Source organism: Schistocerca cancellata, chromosome 3 (genome assembly GCF_023864275.1).
Source record: "Schistocerca cancellata isolate TAMUIC-IGC-003103 chromosome 3, iqSchCanc2.1, whole genome shotgun sequence".
NCBI classification, from domain to species: Eukaryota; Metazoa; Arthropoda; class Insecta; order Orthoptera; family Acrididae; genus Schistocerca; species Schistocerca cancellata.
The window spans coordinates 783,452,697-783,472,381 of record NC_064628.1 but is presented as its reverse complement, the minus strand read 5'-3'; the positions used below and the strand labels follow the sequence as shown (position 1 = coordinate 783,472,381).

General features: G+C 45.4%; 1 protein-coding gene across 1 annotated transcript in view; it reads right to left on the bottom strand.

Moving 5' to 3' along the window:
- The window catches only part of LOC126176564 (uncharacterized), a 366,332-nt gene that overhangs the window by 26,218 nt on the left and 320,429 nt on the right, over positions 1-19,685 (bottom strand). The window contains exon 3 of the mRNA XM_049923724.1: positions 12,620-12,746. Coding sequence (XP_049779681.1) covers positions 12,620-12,746 — 127 coding nt within the window. The remainder of the gene's footprint in view (positions 1-12,619; positions 12,747-19,685) is intronic.

Genomic DNA, 19,685 nt, shown 5'->3' with positions numbered 1-19,685 from the left:
CCTTAGACGCCGGCCGTTGTAACCGAGCGGTTCTAGGCGCTTCAGTCTGGAACCGCGCGCCTCCTACGGTCGCAGGTTCGAATCCTGCCTCGGGTATGGATATTTGTGATGTCCTTAGGTTAGTTAGGTTTAAGTAGTTTTAAGTCTAGGGGACTGATGACCTCAGATGTTAAGTCCCATACTGCTTATGGCCATTTGAACTATTTTGAACACCTTAGGTGTTGTTGTATGATTCAAATGGCTCTGAGCACTATGGGACTTTACATCTGAGATCATCAGTCCCCTAGAACTTAGAACTATTTAAACCTAACTAACTTAAGGACATCACACACATCCATTCCCGAGGCAGGATTCGAACCTGCGACCGTAGCGGTCGCGCGGTTCCAGACTGAAGCGCCCAGAACCGCTCGGCCACACTGGCCGGCTTGTATGATTCAATTGTCATTTGCAGTCGACCACTATTAAATTATGGTGCTTATAGCGCCATCTATTGCTACATTTTGAAATTATTTATTTTTCTTCTGCCATAACTTTTCCCCCTTCTCCGACAATATTCCGTTGAAATTTGACGTCATTCTCACCAGTGGTGTTATTTTTACAGCGGTTTGAAAGTTTAACTATAATCATCCTGTAAATAAAATCGACTCATCTTCTTAGTGCACTGGTTTTCCCTGAATAGTATATAAAAAGTAAAAGGAAATGGTAATTCGTAAGCGGCGAGCAATGTAACATAATACATATGACAACTGGTACGGGCAATATTATTTCGAATGCCCGATAAAACAGACTAGGGACACCCGCGGGAAGGAAAAGAGTGAGGGGGAGGACTGTATTCCGCTCACAGTTCTCAGGCGTGCTTCTGAGCTGCCTGTTGTCGAATTCTTTGCCCGCCCATCCCTAACCCCAACCCGAGATTGTGCTCCCCCTCTAGTTACCTCGACATAAGTGGGACGGTAGATGCTAATCTTCATTTCTTTTGCTACATCCTTTGTTGCGCAGTTGACTGATCAGTGCGGAATTCGACGAGCGACTGAACAAATAGATCATTGTAACTCTATCATTCAGTCTTCAGGCTGCTACATTAAAAATCATGTAGCCTCTGCCGCATCACGAGACATGTCACCACATGAAGATCTGATGACAGTCTGCCTGTTCTGTACACATGTTACGAAACGATAGCATAGTGGTCCACAGCGGGAGTCAAGAGTGGGCACATGCCGCTTCACTGCAATATAATACAGGCTTTTTATTGGTTACAGAATTTCTAGCAATGATAGTCGGTTTCTCAACTAAAATTGAGATTCAATATTCCTGAGCACGTCGGGACGTGCTGTTATTTATACAGTTACTACACTGAAGAGTCAAAGAAACTGGTACACCTGCCTAATATCGTATAGGACCCCGCGAGCACGCAGAAGTGCCGCAACACGAGGGACTCGACTAATGCCTGTGGTAGTGCTGGAGGGAGTTGACACCATGAATCCTGCACGACTGTTCATAAATCCGTAAGAGTACGAGGAAGTGGAGGTCTCTTCTGAATAGCACGTTGCAAGAAATCCCAGATACGCTCAATAATGTTCGTGACTGGGGAGTTTGGTAGCCAGCGGAAGTGTTTAAAACTCAGAAGAGTGTTTCTGGAGCCACTCTGAAGCAATTCTTGACAGGCGAGGTATTACATAGTCCTACTGGAATTACCCAAGTCCGTCGGAATGCACAATAGACATGCACGGATGCAGGTGATCAGACAGGATGCTTAAGTACGTGCCAAAGTCGTATGTAGACGTATCGCGGCTTGCATATCACAGCAACTGCACACGCCCCATACCATTGCAGAGCCTCCACCAGCTTGAACAGTCCCCCGCTGACATACAGGATCCACGGATTCATGACGTTGTTTCCATACCGTACACGTTCATCCACACGATACATTTTTAACGAGACTTGTCCGACTTTTGTGGACTGACAAGAGCAGCCAGTCCACAATGAAGTAGCCGATAGGGCACGCGTCAACTCACGCCGTCTTGCGTTAAAGTCTGAAACAGGATACTTCATAAATGCTATAAAGAAAAGAACGGAGCGTCTCATATACTTAACTTTATTATCCTTGTGGTATACATCGTTCTTGTTGAGACATGCTTTGGACGATAATTATCAATTGCTATGTAAGGCTAATGGCGCCTTGCTAGGTCGTAGCTATGGACTTAGCTGAAGGCTATTCTAACTGTCTCTCGGCAAATGAGAGGAAGGCTTCGTACGTCTAGTCGCTAGCAATGTCGTCCGTACAACTGGGGCGAGTGCTAGTCCGTCTTTCTAGACCTGCCATGTGGTGGCGCTAGGTCTGCAAGTACTGACAGTGGCGACACGCGGGTCCGACATGTACTAATGGACTGCGGCCGATTTAAGCTACCACCTAGCAAGTGTGGTGTCTGGCGGTGACACCACACCGACCATGCAATATGTTTCTAGTCAAGAGTCCAATGCCGGTGTTGACGGGCGCAGGCGAGGCTTAAAGCTTTGCATCATGTAGTCATCAAGGATATACGAGTGGGCTTTCACTTCCGAAAGCCCATATCGATGATGTCTCGTTGAATAGTTCGCACGCTGACACTTGCTGATGGCGCAGCACTGAAATCTACAGTAATTTACGGAAGGGTTGCACTTCTGTATTTCTGTCACGTTGAACGATTCTCTTCGATCGTCGTTGGTCCCGTTCTTGCAGGATTTTTTTCAGGCCGCAGCGATGTCGAAGATTTGATGTTTTACCGGATTCCTGATATTCACGGTACACTCGCTAAATGGTCGTACGGGAAATTCTCCACTTCATCGCTACCTCGGAGATGCTGTGTCCCATCGCTCGTGCGCCGTCTATAACAGCACCCTAAGACTGGCTGAAATCTTGACAACCTGCCATTGTAGCAGCAGTAACCGATCTAACAACTGTGCCAGACACCTGTTGTTTTACATAGGCGTTGCCGACCGCAGCTCAGTATTCTGCCTGTTTACATATCTCTGTATCTGAATTAGCATTTTTTTCGCTTCAGTGTATACACTCGTTTTCTTTTTCACTGTTTCCAGCAAATTAAGCCAATCCTTGGTGCGATGGAGGTTTGACAATATTTTGCACACAATATCAGACTCCAAAATTCAGCCCTCAAAGTTTTCTCTGCCGCTGCCTCGTACACCTCTTACCGAGCTGCAGACAGGAACCGATGTAACATCCTCACGCGCTGATTCCCAGCACACTATAAACATGGCAGCTGTATAGAAGCCCGTCATTCGTCCCAAGTTCCCTCAAGAACTACCCTCCCTCTTGTTGCACGACGGAATCACAATAGTACTCTGCTATTTCTCTGTGGACAAAGCTGATCCATGATGGCTAGTTACTTCTATAAGGGGCAGTCAAATGAAAACGAGATAAAAAGGAAATAAACGTAAGTAAACTGCTTACTATTTCAAAAGTAATCGCCATAACTGTTAATACATTTATCCCACTGTGTGACGAGACGGTCAACGCCTTCATGGAAACATGTTCGCGGATGCCTATGGAACCATCATTGTACACAGGCGTGCACCTCTTCGTCCGAAGCATAGCAAGAGATGGCGTCTGTATAGAGGATGTCTAAGGGCTTCCCAGTGGCTCCTCAGTGAAACTTCTGCAACCTAGTCGAAACAACAGGGACGCCAGCTCCTGGAAACTAATGCTGACCTTCTTCTCTGACTGCAAGAGTCCACTGCTCATTAATTTTTTGGAACACGGCGCCACAATTAACGAAAAGCGGCAAGTGGACACTTTGCAAAAATTGAAGCGGGCTGTCAAGTTCAAGCGCCGAGGAACGTTGACGGACGCCATCAGTCTGTTGCAGGATAATGTCCGCTCACATGTTGCCAAGGTCGATTCTACTACTCTGCACGCCTCCATACAGTCCGGGTCTCTTCCCATGCGATTCCCATATTTTTGGAGCCCCGAAGAAAGACATTCGAGGTCACCGATTTGCTTTGAACGAAGATGTGCCCGCCTGGATACAACCCTGGTTTCGTAGGAAATCGCAGTCATTTTTCCATGAAGGCACTGACCGTCTTGTATCATAGCGGGATAAATCTATCACCAGTTAAGACGGTTTCTTTGAACTAATAACTACATACTTACTTGTTTCGCCGGCCGGGGTGGCCGAGCGGTTCTAGGCGCTACAGTCTGGAACCGCGCGACAGCTACAGTCTCAGGTTCGAATCCTGCCTCGGGCATGGATGTGTGTAATGTCCTTAGGTTAGTTAGGTTTAAGTAGTTCTAATTTCTAGGGGACTGATGACCTCAGAAGTTAAGTCCCATAGTGCTCAGAGCCATTTGAACCATTTTTTACTTGTTTCCATCTATGATATTTTCATTTGACTGCACCTTACACATTCCATTTTAAACGTCAGAGCTGTTGTAGTAGATTCTGTAGAACACAGATATGTAGATGTGCTCATTTATACTTAATCTATGGGTGCAGATGAAGCAGTCGATAAACGAAAATACCATTTTCGGCGCTAAAAGAGAGGGGAAACAGTGTGAAATTTCAAGGCTGAAGAGATTCTACTGGTCAATTTGAAGGGGGTTTTGAGAGATTTCCCACGTTCATCTAATCGTATACCGGCCGTGGGCGACACTTTACCTAACCAACCAGAAAATGTAGCTTCCAAAACACACTGTGTTCAACTTTAATTGTTGTAGTCACTATTAAAATACTGCATGACCAAGGTCCCAGGTACACACATGAAAACAGCAAATAAAAATATAGAAAGCATGAAAGTAATGCAACACCCATTAAGGTGATCAGATGTGAAGTTCTATAAGCAAGCAAAGTGTTGTGACTGGCATTAGCTTGATTTAGACTTTTTCAAAATGTTTATTCCCGGTCCCTACAAGATATATATTACTTATTTTCTGTTTCAGCGTTTTAATTTTTAGTTTCATCCTAACATTATGAACAAATAAATACATGAAATTGCAATGAATTCCAGATCAGTAGCTGCTTACAGGCGTTGATATATATCAATGGAGAAAGTTGAAAATGTGTGCCCCACGGGGACTCGAGCCCCGGATCTCCTGTTTACATGGCAGTCGCTCTATCCTATGAAGCCATCGAGGACACAGAGGATAGTGCGACTGCAGGGACTTATCTCTGGCACGCTCCCCGTCAGACCCACATTTCCAACTTACGTCCACACAATACAATTGTAGTGCTCCTGCCCACTACACTCTGTACCCGTGGTAGCCAATCTACCGATTCCCGTAAGAGTTTGAGCGCTGTGAGTGCATCCATACTGAAGAAGATCATTGGCTAGTAAGCTATAGCTATATGAAGATGGTATCTGTTCTTTCGGACATGTTCGAAAGGGGTTGGGTTGTTTGGGGGAAGGCCGGCCGCGGTGGTCTAGTGGTTCTAGGCGCTCAGTCCGGAACCGCGGGACTGCTACGGTCGCAGGTTCAAATCCTGCCTCGGGCATGGATGTGTGTGATATCCTTAGGTTAGTTAGGTTTAATTAGTTCTAAGTTCTCGGCGACTGATGACCTCAGAAGTTAAGTCGCATAGTGCTCAGAGCCATTTGAACCATTTGTTTGGGGGAAGAGACCAAACAGCGAGGTCATCGATCTCATCGGATTACGGAAGGACGGGGAAGGAAGTCGGCCGTGCCCTTTCAAAGGAACCATCCCAGTATTTGCCTGGAGCGATTTAGGGAAATCACGGAAAACCTAAATCAGGATGACCGGACGCGGGATTGAACCGTCGTCCTCCCGAATGCGAGTCCAGTGCCTAACCATTGCGCCACCTCGCTCTGTCATGTTCGAAAGAACAGATACCATCTTTATACATGTAAATATATGTTCAGTGTAAAAATTTTCAGGTCTTGTTTTACAGCTCGTTGGATATCCTGTATTTAATCATATGAGATCCTAACTCCTGCTCGTTGATTCAAAAAGGTGCCATCCAATTTATATTAATAACGTAAAAAGACGTACTTCGTATGCAATATTCAAATACACAGTCTCATCGAATGTATCCGAACACCTATTAGTGAAAATTAATAGGGGGTGTGTCGACTCTTCGCCATTGGCTTGAACGCTGTTGGGGGGCGCTTCAATGAGGTGTCTGAATGTCTGTGGAGGAATGGCAGCCTATTCTTCCCGAACAGCCGAAATCAGAATAGTCATGTTGGATGCCACGTTGTGGGGCAAAGTGGACGCTCTAACCCAGCCCGAAGATGTTCCATTAAGTTCAGGCTGGGACTCTGGACTAGCCAGTCCATTTCAGAAATGTTATTGTCGACAATCCATTGCCTGACAGTTGCTGTTCTATGAAAGGGTGCATTGTTTTGCGTGTAGAAAGAATCACAGCCTGCCGGAGTGTCCGAGCGGTTCTAGGCACTTCAGTCTGGAACCGCGCGACCGCTACTGTCGCAGGTTCGAATCCTGCCTCGGGCATGGATATGTGTGATGTTCTTAGGTTAGTTAGGTTTAAGTATTTCTAAGTTCTAGGGGACTGAAGACCTCAGAAGTTAAGTCCCATAATGCTCAGACCCATTTGAACCATTTGAACCAAACAACCAGAGTCGGCGAACTGTTCCTCTACTGTACGCAGGACACAGCACTGTAAAATATGTTGATATCCTTTTTCGTATATCATTTTCTTATTTGCCGTAAGGGGATCAAACCATATCGACGAGAAACGCCCTGCCCTTACACCGTAACACCATCAACTCCATAATTCGCTTTTGGCACGACAGGCGACTGGAGCTTACGTTCTTCAGGCATTCGGCAACCTCGAACCCTACCATCGGATTGCCACAGAGTGGAGCATGATTCACCATCCAAATCAATCGCTTTCAGTCACCCACTGTCCGGTGGAGTAGCTTAGCACAGACTATAGAAATACATTACTTGCGAGGAGGTCCTCAACCATTGTACTCGATTTTTCTTAAGTCCCTGCGCATGGTACAGGGTGGCACACGAAATGTGTTACCTACTGTTGCTTTCACAATTTACGACGCACATTAGATATGGGATCTCTACAGCAGTACGAGCAGAGCTTGGAAAAACAGATGAGTTACGAAGTGACGTGTAATTCACGATACTGCCGCTAGGAGACTAGTCAGCAGCAATGCCTGACAATGAAAGACTGACGACACAGCAACGATCGGCAATTGTGTTACTTTTTCATGAAAAGAAAAACCTTGTTGTGACTCAGAGGCGTTTTCGACAGCAGTTTAACACACGATGGGTCCCTTGCAAGAAGACCATCCACAGGCTGTGCGATAAATTTGTACAGGAAGGAACAGTATTGGAAGCGAAGCGACCTCGGCCTAAGCCTGCTTGCTCGCCGGGGAATATTGAAGCGGTACGAGTTTCTGTGCAGAGAAGTCCCGGGAAATCGTGTAGAAAGGCAGCAGTGCAACTGGGAATATCCAGACGCTCCGTTCAACGCATTCTTAAAAGTCACCTCCATATGTACCCATACAAGATGACCTGTGCACAGAAGCTCACTGAAGAACACAAGCAGCAGATACTTCTGTTTGCTCAGTGGGCGGAGGATAGGGAAGAAACTGTCAACGTTTGGTTTTAAGATGAGGCGCATTTTCATTTAGACGGTTTGGTTAACAAACAGAATGTACGCTTTTGGGCCACTGAAAACCCACAAGTGCTTCATGAACGACAACATTATGCTCCGAGAATTACAGCGTGGGCAGCAATTTCCAGTCAAGGACTTATTGGACCCTTTTTCTTTGAAGAAACTGTGAACAGTGAGCGTTATTTGAGCATGCTTCGCAATAGCTACATTCCACAGCTTGTTGCTGCTGCCTTGCCCTTCAACACGCAGTGGTTCATGCAAGATGGAGCAAGGCCACATACTGCAAACATTGTGTTGGAGTTTTTACACAAGCATTTCAACATGCGGATCATTTCACTCAGGTTTCCAGGTCGCTTCAATGACGAACAAAATTGGCCCCCCAGTAGTCCAGACCTCAATCCATGTGACTTTTTTCTTTTGGGGTACCTAAAGGAAAAAATTTTCCCGAAACGTCCACGTGATTTAATGGAACTCTGAAGACTTATTCTTCAAGCTTGCAGTGAAATTACGGAAGACATGTGCCGCAGGGTAATCACTAACTTCAGTGTTCGTTTGAAGGAAGTTAGGAAACGAAATGGTGGACATATTGAGCATGTGCTGAGTTAGAACAAATCTCTATGGGCGGTGCTTCATTGTAGTAGATGTTCCTTTCAGATTGTATTGACAATAAAGTTTATACTCAAAAACAAAATGGTAACACATTTCGTGCGCCACCCTGTAGTTGCACCAGCTGCACTGCTGGTACCACTTTGGAACTCACGAGTGTTTCCTTCCGCGATTTTCTTCAATCACCCTCCGCAATTCTCTACTGCCGCTGTCCGACAGTACGTGAGATCTGCCTGGCGCTGGTTTGGCTGTGGCTGTTGGTTCGCGTTTCCACTCCACAGTCACAACACAAGCAGTAGACCTGGGCAGCTTTAGAATGGTTCTAGTGTGCCTGATTGTTTCGTTACTGGGATGACATCCAATGACTACTCCAGGTTCAGGGTAGGTGAGCTCTCCAGAGCGACCCATTCTGCTGTTACCGCCTCTCTACTAGAAGCACAATTTTCCTCGCCTCTCTTTATTCTTGCGAGCCCGTCTCGTGACAACTAGTGTCCGTTCGGCATTACAGATAGGTGTCTGGATACTTTTGATCACACAGTATGCTAACCGTTTAGGTGTCACTGTAATCTACCTTAAAAGTATTAAGAGGAAATCTATCACTCGTCTGGAGTGCAAGAGGTATTGTGCACTTCTTGTCCATAGTATGTTTGGGCCATGGCATTTTTTCAAACTCTCCGAGAATCAGTTACATCAAAACTGGCATTTTTCATTTTATTTTCTACGAGTATCGGTCACAGTTGCGACCATGCTCATCTTTTTGTCATGGCTAGTTTCGGACCATTTTCAAATCATGCCCATTGACGTAAGAGAAATCATACAGACCCATCAGTGTACATACACTGAAGCGCCAAAGAAACTGGTATAGACATGCGTATTCAAACACAGAGATACGTAAACAAGCAGAATACAGCATGCGGTTGGCAACGCCTATATATGACAACAAATGTCTGGCGCAGTTGTTAGAACGGTTACTGCCGCTACAATGGCAGGTTATGAAGATTTAAGTGCGTTTGAACGTGGTATTACAGCCGGCTTACGAATGATGGGACACAGCATCTCCGAGGTAGCTATGAAGTGGGGATTTTACCGTACGACAATTGCACGAGTGTACTGTGAACATCAGATATCCGGTAAAACATCAGATCTCCGACATCGCTGCGGTCGGAAAAAGGGGACCAACGACGACTGAAGACAATCGTTCAAAGTGACACGAGTGCTGCCCTTCCCAAATTGCTGCAAATTTAAATTTTGAGCCACCAACAAGTGTCAGCGTGCGAACCATTCAACGAAACATCATCGATATGGTCTTTCTCAGCCCAAGGCCCACTCGTGCTCCCTTGATGACTGTGCGACACAAAGCTTTTGTAAGTAGGCTGTTTATGTTTTCTTTATGTAAGTAGGCCCGCATCTCGTGGTCGTGCGGTAGCGTTCTCGCTTCCCGCGCCCGGGTTCCCGGGTTCGATTCCCGGCGGGGTCAGGAATTTTCTCTGCCTCGTGATGGCTGGGTGTTGTGTGCTGTCCTTAGGTTAGTTAGGTTTAAGTAGTTCTAAGTTCTAGGGGACTGATGACCATAGATGTTAAGTCCCATAGTGCTCAGAGCCTTTATGTAAGTAGGCTGTTTATGTTTTCTTATTGGCAACGTTACGTAGCGCTCTATATGAAAATTACTGGCTGTGCTGTGTGCAGTCTGTGGCTAGTTTGCATTGTTGTCTGCCATTGTAGTGTTGGGCAGCGGCAGCTGGATGTGAACAGCGAGTAGCGTTGCGCAGTTGGAGGTGAGCCGCCAGCAGTGGTGGATGTGTGGAAGGAAATGGCGGAGTTTTGAAATTACATATATTATGACTTTTGATGATATTAAGGTAAATGCATTGTTTGTTCTCTATCAAAATATTTCATTTGCTAACTATGCCTACTAGTAGTTAGTGCCTTCCATAGTTTGAATCTTTTATTTAGCTGGCAGTAGTGGCGCTCGCTGTATTGCAGTAGTTCGAGTAACGGAGATTTTTGGTGAGGTAAGTGATTTGTGAAAGGTATAGATTAATGTTAGTCAGGGCCATTCTTTTGCAGGGATTTTTGAAAGTCAAATTGCGTTGCGCTAAAAAATATTGTGTGTCATTTTAAGCACAATCTTGTATAATTTTTCAAAGGGGACGTTTCACTTTATGCCTGGGCCCCTCAAACCACGTTGGATTGTTGATCACTGGAAACATGCTGCCTGGTCGGACGAGTCTCGTTTCAAATTGTATGCACGGGATGCACGTGTATGGAGACAGGTTCATAAATCCATGGACCCTGCATGTCAGCAGGGGACTAGTCAAGCTGGTGGTGGCTCTGTAATGGTGAGGGGAGTGAGTAGTTGGAGTGATATGGGAACCATGATACGACTCTGGCAGCTGACACAAACGTAAGCACTCTGACTGATCACCTGCATCCATTCATGTCCATTGTGCATTCCAATGGACTTGGGCAGTTCCAGCAGGACTGTGCGACACTCCACACGTCCAGAATTGCCACAGCGTGGCTCCAGGAACACTTCTCAGTTTAAACACTTCTGGTGCCCACCACATTTCCCAGACATGAACATTATTGAGAATATCTCGTATACCTTGCAACGTGCTGTTGAGAAGAGATCTCCACCCCTCGTTCTCTTGCGGATTTATCGACAGCCCTGCAGGATTCGTGGTGTCAATTCCCTACAGCACTACTTCAGACATTAGGCGAGTCCATCCAACGTCGTGTTGCGGGACTTAAGTGTGCTTTCGCGGCCCCTACACGATATTAGGCAGGTGTACGAATTTGTTTGGCTCTTCAGTGTATAACCAAATAATCATTATTGCTCAATAGTAATTACACTACTGGCCATCAAAATTGCTACACCACGAAGAAATTCAGATGATAAACGGGTATTCATTGGACAAATATATTATACTACAACTGACATGTGATTACATTTTCACGCACTTTTCGTGCATAGATCCTGAGAAATCAGTACCCAGAACAACCACCTCTGGCCGTAATAACGGCCTTGATACGCCTGGGCATTGAGTCAAACACAGCTTGGATGGCGTGTACAGGTACAGCTGCCCATGCAGCTTCAACACGATGCCACAGTTCATCAAGAGTACTGACAGGCGCATTGTGACGAGCCAGATGCTCGGCCACCATTGACCAGACGTTTTCAATTGGTGAGAGATATGGAGAATGCGCTGGCCAGGGCAGCAGTCGAGCATTTTCTGTATCCAGAAAGGCCCGTACAGGACCTGCAACATGCGGTCGTGCATTATCATGCTCAGATGTAGGGTTTCTCAGGGATCGAATGAAGGGTAGAGCCACGGGTCGTAACACATCTGAAATGTAACATCCACTGTTCAAAGTGCCGTCAATGCGAACAAGAGGTGACCGAGACGTGTAACCAATGGCAACCCGTACCGTCACGGGTGATACGCCAGTATGAGAATGACGAATTCACGCTTCCAATGTGCGTTCACCGCGATGTCGCCAAACACGGATGCGACCATCATGATGCTGTATTCATCTGGATTCATCGGAAAAAATGACGTTTTGCCATTCGTGCACCCAGGTTCGTCGTTCAGTACACCATCGCAGGCGCTCCTGTCTGTGATGCAGCCTCAAGGGTAACCGCAGCCATAGTCTCCGAGCTGATAGTCGATGCTGCTGCAAACGTCGTCGAACTACTCGTGAAGATGGTTGTTGTCTTGCAATCGTCCCCATCTGTTGACTCAGGGATCGAGACGTGGCTGCACGATCAGTTACAGCCATGCGGATAAGATGCCTGTCATCTCGGCTGCTAGTGCTGCGTGACCGTTGGGATCCAGCACGGCGTTCCCCATTACGCTCCTGAACCCACCTATTCCATATTCTGCTAACAGTCACTGGATCTCGACCAACGCGAGCAGCAATGTCGCGATACGATAAACCGTAATCGCGATAGGCTACAATCCGACCTTTATCAAAGTCGGAAACGTGATGGTACGCATTTCTCCTCCTTACACGAGGCATCACAACAACGTTTCACCAGGCAACGCCGGTCAACTGCTGTTTATGTATGAGATATCGGTTGGAAACTTTCCTCGTGTGAGCACGGTGTAGGTGTCGCCATCGGCGCCAACCTTGTGTGAATGCTATGAAAAGCTAATCATTTGCATATCACAGTATCTTCTTCCTGTCGGTTAAATTTCGCGTCTGTAGCACGTCATGTTCGTGGTGTAGCAGTTTTAATGGCCAGTAGTGTATTACATAAATACAAAAATATATTGACGGGTATTGGAAGAAAATACCCAAATTTCTCGTTCTTAAATTTATTAGATGTTGCCCGCTCTTGGAAAAATTCCTGCAGACTCCCACGAATGGTGGTGCCGCTGGAGCAGTAACGTGTGCTGACTTACCGGTGAAGGTGCTGGAGAAGACGTAGAGCAGCGGCGTGGCGGCGGCCTGCCACGGCGCGGCGCGCCCGTCCAGCAGCAGGTGGAGCGCCAGCACGCCGTACGACGCCACCGACAGGTTCACCGTCAGCTGCGGACACAAGCACACAGCGCCGACGCCGTTACATACCGGCCAGATTCAGCATCCTGATGCTGTTACCGCTCTAGCGCGAAACCATCCTGGCAAGAAGGCCGATGCTCATCCTTATTCGTATCATCGGATAATCAAGCGGAATGCAACTACAGAAACGCTGTAGTTAGGGTTGCCTAAACACGTCTGTTTTCGCAGAGGGAATGATGTCAGGTGTAGGAGATAGGAAAATGGCACAGGTCATCCCCGTTTTCAAGAAGGGACGTCGAACAGATGTGCAGAACTATAGACCTATATCTCTAACGTCGATTAGTTGTAGAATTTTGGAACACGTATTGCGTTCGAGTATAATGACTTTTCTGGAGACTAGAAATCTACTCTGTAGGAATCAGCATGGGTTTCGAAAAAGACGGTCATGTGAAACCCAGCTCGCGCTATTTGTCCACGAGACTCAGAGGGCCATAGACACGGGTTCCCAGGTAGATGCCGTGTTTCTTGACTTCCGCAAGGCGTTCGATACAGTTCCCCACAGTCGTTTAATGAACAAAGTAAGAGCATATGGACTATCAGACCAATTGTGTGATTGGATTGAGGAGTTCCTAGACAACAGGACGCAGCATGTCATTCTCAATGGAGAGAAGTCTTCCGAAGTAAGAGTGATTTCAGGTGTGCCGCAGGGGAGTGTCTTAGGACCGTTGCTATTCACAATATACATAAATGACCTTGTGGATGACATCGGAAGTTCACTGAGGCTTTTTGCAGATGATGCTGTGGTGTATCGAGAGGTTGTAACAATGGAAAATTGTACTGAAATGCAGGAGGATCTGCAGCGAATTGACGCATGGTGCAGGGAATGGCAATTGAATCTCAATGTAGACAAGTGTAATGTGCTGCGAATACACAAAAAGATAGATCCTTTATCATTTAGCTACAAAATAGCAGGTCAGCAACTGGAAGCAGTTAATACCATAAATTATCTGGGAGTACGCATTAGGAGTGATTTAAAATGGAATGATCATATAATGTTGATCGTCGGTAAAGCAGATGCCAGACTGAGATTCATTGGACGAATCCTAAGGAAATGCAATCCGAAAACAAAGGAAGTAGGTTACAGTACGCTTGTTCGTCCACTGCTTGAATACTGCTCAGCAGTGTGGGATCCGTACCAGATAGGGTTGATAGAAGATATAGAGAAGATCCAACGGAGAGCAGCGCGCTTCGTTACAGGATCATTTAGTAATCGCGAAAGCGTTACGGAGATGGTAGATAAACTCCAGTGGAAGACTCCGCAGGAGAGGATCAGTAGCTCGGTACGGGCTTTTGTCAAAGTTTCGAGAACATACCTTCACCGAAGAGTCATGCAGTATATTGCTCCCTCCTACGTATATCTCGCGAAGAGACCATGAGGATAAAATCAGAGAGATTAGAGCCCACACAGAGGCATACCGACAATCCTTCTTTCCACGAACAATACGAGACTGGAATAGAAGGGAGAACCGATAGAGGTACTCAAGATACCCTCCGCCACACACCGTCAGGTGGCTTTCAGAGTATGGATGTAGATGTAGAATCTAAAAAACTTGCAGACTTCGCTTTCTTTCATTCTACACTCACGCTCATAAATTAAGGATAATGCTGACACATGGTGAAACAACGCTCTGGTGGGCGGTTTGCGGGTTTAAATCACCTCGAGGTATGAACACGCGGTGCATTTGACCTGCGGTCGTCGCACGGAGGCGCTGGCAGCAGTCCATGTACGCAGAGGTGTGTTGGTGCGTGTCAGAGTACGGTGCAGCGAGTAAGTGTGCAGACGGTTTCATACGTGCTAAAGGTGACTGTGTGTTCAAAATCGCTCAAAGAGCACATATTGATGACGTTATGACGGGTAGAATACTAGGGCGACTGGAGGCTGGTCAAACACAGCAGGTCGTAGCACGGGCCCTCCGTGTGCCACAAGGTGTGATATCGAGATTATGGCAACGATTCCAGCAGACAGGAAACGTGTCCAGGCGCTACAGTACGGGACGTCCACAGTGTACAACACCACAAGAAGACCGATGTTTCACCATCAGTGGCGCAGACGGCCACGGAGTGCTACAGGTAGCCTTGCTCGGGACCTTACCGCAGCCACTGGAACAGTTGTCTCCAGCCACACAGTCTATAGACGACTGAACAGACGCGGTTTATTCGCATAGAGACCTGCAAGGCGCATTCCACTGACCCCTGGTCACAGGAGAGCCCGTAAAGCCTGGTGTCAAGAACACAGTACATGGTCATCGGAACAGTGGTCCCAGGTGATGTTCACGGACGAGTCCAGGTATAGTCTGAATAGTGATTCTCGCCGGGTTTTCATCTGGCGTGAACCAGGAACCAGATACCAACCCCTTAATGGCCTTGAAACGGAATTGTATGGAGGTCGTGGTTTGATGGTGTGGGGTGGAATTGTGATTGGTACACGTACACCCCTCCATGTCTTTGACAGAGTAAGTGTAACAGGTCAGGTATATCGGGACGTCATTTGGCACCAGTATATCCGCCTTTTCAGTGGTGCTGCGAGTCCCATCTTGAAACACTTCTTGATACGCAACTCCTTTTACTTTACAGACGAATATCTTAACAGAGACTGTTAGGCCAGCTTAAGTAAAAATGTCTGTTAGATTTCAGTTTTAACAGCATTTTGTCACAACACTCAAGATTAGGTATTTTGTGTACGATAAATTTATTAATAGTGCATAACAATGTTTCATTCTGACTCCGTAAATATTAGCTGTTCCAGTTTGCTCGTCAAACCGAGCAAAAGTTTTTAGCGTGCAAAAGCGTGTAATAAGAATCATTTGTGGTGCAAATTCAAGAACATCACGTACAAACCCCTTCAAGGAACTATGTATTCTAACCACTGCTTCTCAGTATATTTATACCGTACTGAAATTTGTTGCAAGTAATATATCTCTATTTCCAACCAATAGTTCAATACATAGTATCAATACTAGAAATAAGAACAACCCACATAAAGACCTAAAATCACTTACTTTGGTCTAAACAGGGCTCCAATATCTAGGAACAAACATTTTCAATAAATTGTCAGAAACAGTTAAACACTTGGTTTCAGATAAAGCACGGTTTAAGCAGAGTTTGAAACACTTCTTGATACGCAACTCCTTTTACTTTACAGACGAATATCTTAACAGAGACTGTTAGGCCAGCTTAAGTAAAAATGTCTGTTAGATTTCAGTTTTAACAGCATTTTGTCACAACACTCAAGATTAGGTATTTTGTGTACGATAAATTTATTAATAGTGCATAACAATGTTTCATTCTGACTCCGTAAATATTAGCTGTTCCAGTTTGCTCGACCGCCTGATCCAGAATATGCCAACCCCTCGTGCGGCCTGTGTATGTGTGTATGGTGATCATATCCCATATTGATGTCGGGGTACATGCGTTTTGGCGTTTTGTAGCACATGTGTTTCGGGACGGTTTTCTCAACTTATCACCAACACCGTGGACTTACAGATCTGTGTCGTATGTGTTCCCTATGTGCTTATGCTATTAGAGCCAGTTTTGCGTAGTGCCACGTTGTGTGGCATCACTTTCTGCAATTATCCTTGATTTATGAGCATGAGTGTATTATGTCATGTAGGATCATATTCTGGGGTAGCTCGTCAAACCGAGCAAAAGTTTTTAGCGTGCAAAAGCGTGTAATAAGAATCATTTGTGGTGCAAATTCAAGAACATCACGTACAAACCCCTTCAAGGAACTATGTATTCTAACCACTGCTTCTCAGTATATTTATACCGTACTGAAATTTGTTGCAAGTAATATATCTCTATTTCCAACCAATAGTTCAATACATAGTATCAATACTAGAAATAAGAACAACCCACATAAAGACCTAAAATCACTTACTTTGGTCTAAACAGGGCTCCAATATCTAGGAACAAACATTTTCAATAAATTGTCAGAAACAGTTAAACACTTGGTTTCAGATAAAGCACGGTTTAAGCAGAGTTTGAAACACTTCTTGATACGCAACTCCTTTTACTTTACAGACGAATATCTTAACAGAGACTGTTAGGCCAGCTTAAGTAAAAATGTCTGTTAGATTTCAGTTTTAACAGCATTTTGTCACAACACTCAAGATTAGGTATTTTGTGTACGATAAATTTATTAATAGTGCATAACAATGTTTCATTCTGACTCCGTAAATATTAGCTGTTCCAGTTTGCTCGACCGCCTGATCCAGAATATGCCAACCCCTCGTGCGGCCTGTGTATGTGTGTATGGTGATCATATCCCATATTGATGTCGGGGTACATGCGTTTTGGCGTTTTGTAGCACATGTGTTTCGGGACGGTTTTCTCAACTTATCACCAACACCGTGGACTTACAGATCTGTGTCGTATGTGTTCCCTATGTGCTTATGCTATTAGAGCCAGTTTTGCGTAGTGCCACGTTGTGTGGCATCACTTTCTGCAATTATCCTTGATTTATGAGCATGAGTGTATTATGTCATGTAGGATCATATTCTGGGGTAGCTCGTCAAACCGAGCAAAAGTTTTTAGCGTGCAAAAGCGTGTAATAAGAATCATTTGTGGTGCAAATTCAAGAACATCACGTACAAACCCCTTCAAGGAACTATGTATTCTAACCACTGCTTCTCAGTATATTTATACCGTACTGAAATTTGTTGCAAGTAATATATCTCTATTTCCAACCAATAGTTCAATACATAGTATCAATACTAGAAATAAGAACAACCCACATAAAGACCTAAAATCACTTACTTTGGTCTAAACAGGGCTCCAATATCTAGGAACAAACATTTTCAATAAATTGTCAGAAACAGTTAAACACTTGGTTTCAGATAAAGCACGGTTTAAGCAGAGTTTGAAACACTTCTTGATACGCAACTCCTTTTACTTTACAGACGAATATCTTAACAGAGACTGTTAGGCCAGCTTAAGTAAAAATGTCTGTTAGATTTCAGTTTTAACAGCATTTTGTCACAACACTCAAGATTAGGTGTTTTGTGTACGATAAATTTATTAATAGTGCATAACAATGTTTCATTCTGACTCCGTAAATATTAGCTGTTCCAGTTTACTCTATTGTATTCACCTAGTTTGACAAACTCCTGACAAATGTTCAAATGTTTTGTGATTTTTATGTTATAGTTTCTGACATATTCCACACCCACGAGAATCATCTCATTTTTGGGTCTATCGAACGTAAACTGAATCTAATCTATTCTAATCCTAGGTGTCCAGCTTTAGCCAGACGTGTCCGCTTTTTTTCCGCCCGTGTGCGGCCAGAGGCAGGATATTCGGAAATGCCTGTCACAAACTTCTAAGACTTATAGAGGGGAATGAGTACATATTTTGAATAGGTAGCCAAGTCCGGAAACCCACCGTTTCCGTATTACAGCCGTTTGAAAACATGTTTGCTAGGTAGGTTTGCAATAGGATAGTCATGGTGTGTGTCTGTGGGTAGGGGGGGGTGGATAGGGGGGGGGGCTTACGTCGGATCGGCTGATATCATTTCACCTCTATCCTACATCTCTGAGCCGGCCGCTGTGGCCGAGCAGTTCTAGGCGCTTCAGTATGGAACCTCGCGACCGCTACGGTCGCAGGTTCGAATCCTGCCTCGGGCATGGATATGTATGATGTCCATAGGTTACTTAGGTTTAAGTAGTTCTAAGTTCTATGGGACTGATGACCTCAGATGTTAAGTTCCATAGTGCTCAGAGCCATTTGAACCATCTACCTCTCTGACCGGGTTCCATCCTCATTCAAGTGTCAGAAGCAGTCTGAAAAGCTTGTAAATGTGATGCAGGGTAGGTTGTGCTGAGAAATAATTGTTAAGAAAAAAATTCGATAGGTTGCAGCGTTTGCGAGTTAATTAGCACTGCAGTTATCCAATCACGCCGTTGCGCGCTCAAATTTAAGCGGCTCGCCATAAACGGTAACACTAAACGTGTTCTTAATTTGGTTTCCTAAGCTGAGAAAGAGGCCGATAAAAAAATTGGACATGGGACGGTAGTAAGGATCGAACGCGAACCAAAGGCTGAGCAGTCACTTGCGCTCTCATCTACACTACGAGAACAAGTGGCATTAATTGTTAAGTGGCGGGCCGATTGAATTTGCGCGAGAAAAGGCCTGACTGGCTAACTGCAATGATAATTAACTCTGAAACGAAGCAACTTATCGAATTCTTTTCTTAACAATTATTTCTCAGCACACCTACCCTGCAACACCCTTACAAGCTTTTCACACTGCTTCTGGTTCAAATGGTTCAAATGGCTCCGAGCACTATGGGACTTAACTTCTGAGGTCATCAGTCCCCTAGAACTTAGAACTACTTAAACCTAACTAACCTAAGGACATCACACACATCCATGCCCGAGGCAGGATTCGAACCTGCGACCGTAGCGGTCGCGCGGTTCCACACTGTTCAAATGGTTCAAATGGCTCTGAGCACTATGGGACTCAACTTCTGAGGTCATTAGTCCCCTAGAACTTAGAACTAGTTAAACCTAACTAACCTAAGGACATCACACACATCCATGCCCGATGCAGGATTCGAACCTGTGACCGTAGCGGTCTCGTGGTTCCAGACTGCAGCGCCTAGAACCGCACGGCGTTGCACACTGTAGCGCCTAGAACCGCTCGGCCACCCCGGCCGGCATACTGCTTCTGGCCACCCTGTGTAAATATACTAACTAATGCTATTCTTATGCATTTGTCTTACGTTTTTCTTCCTAGGCCAGAGATGCCTAACATACAATGTCACACCAATGCTACACGCAGAGCGAGAGAGGCAAAGTAGAATGTGCCGATCAGACAATGACAACCCGCCGCGTGTCACCTCACTCGCACGCCGCCTCTGCTCGTGTTGAAACACGCAAGTGTCAATGAGAGCAACTTAGGAAGAAGACAGTA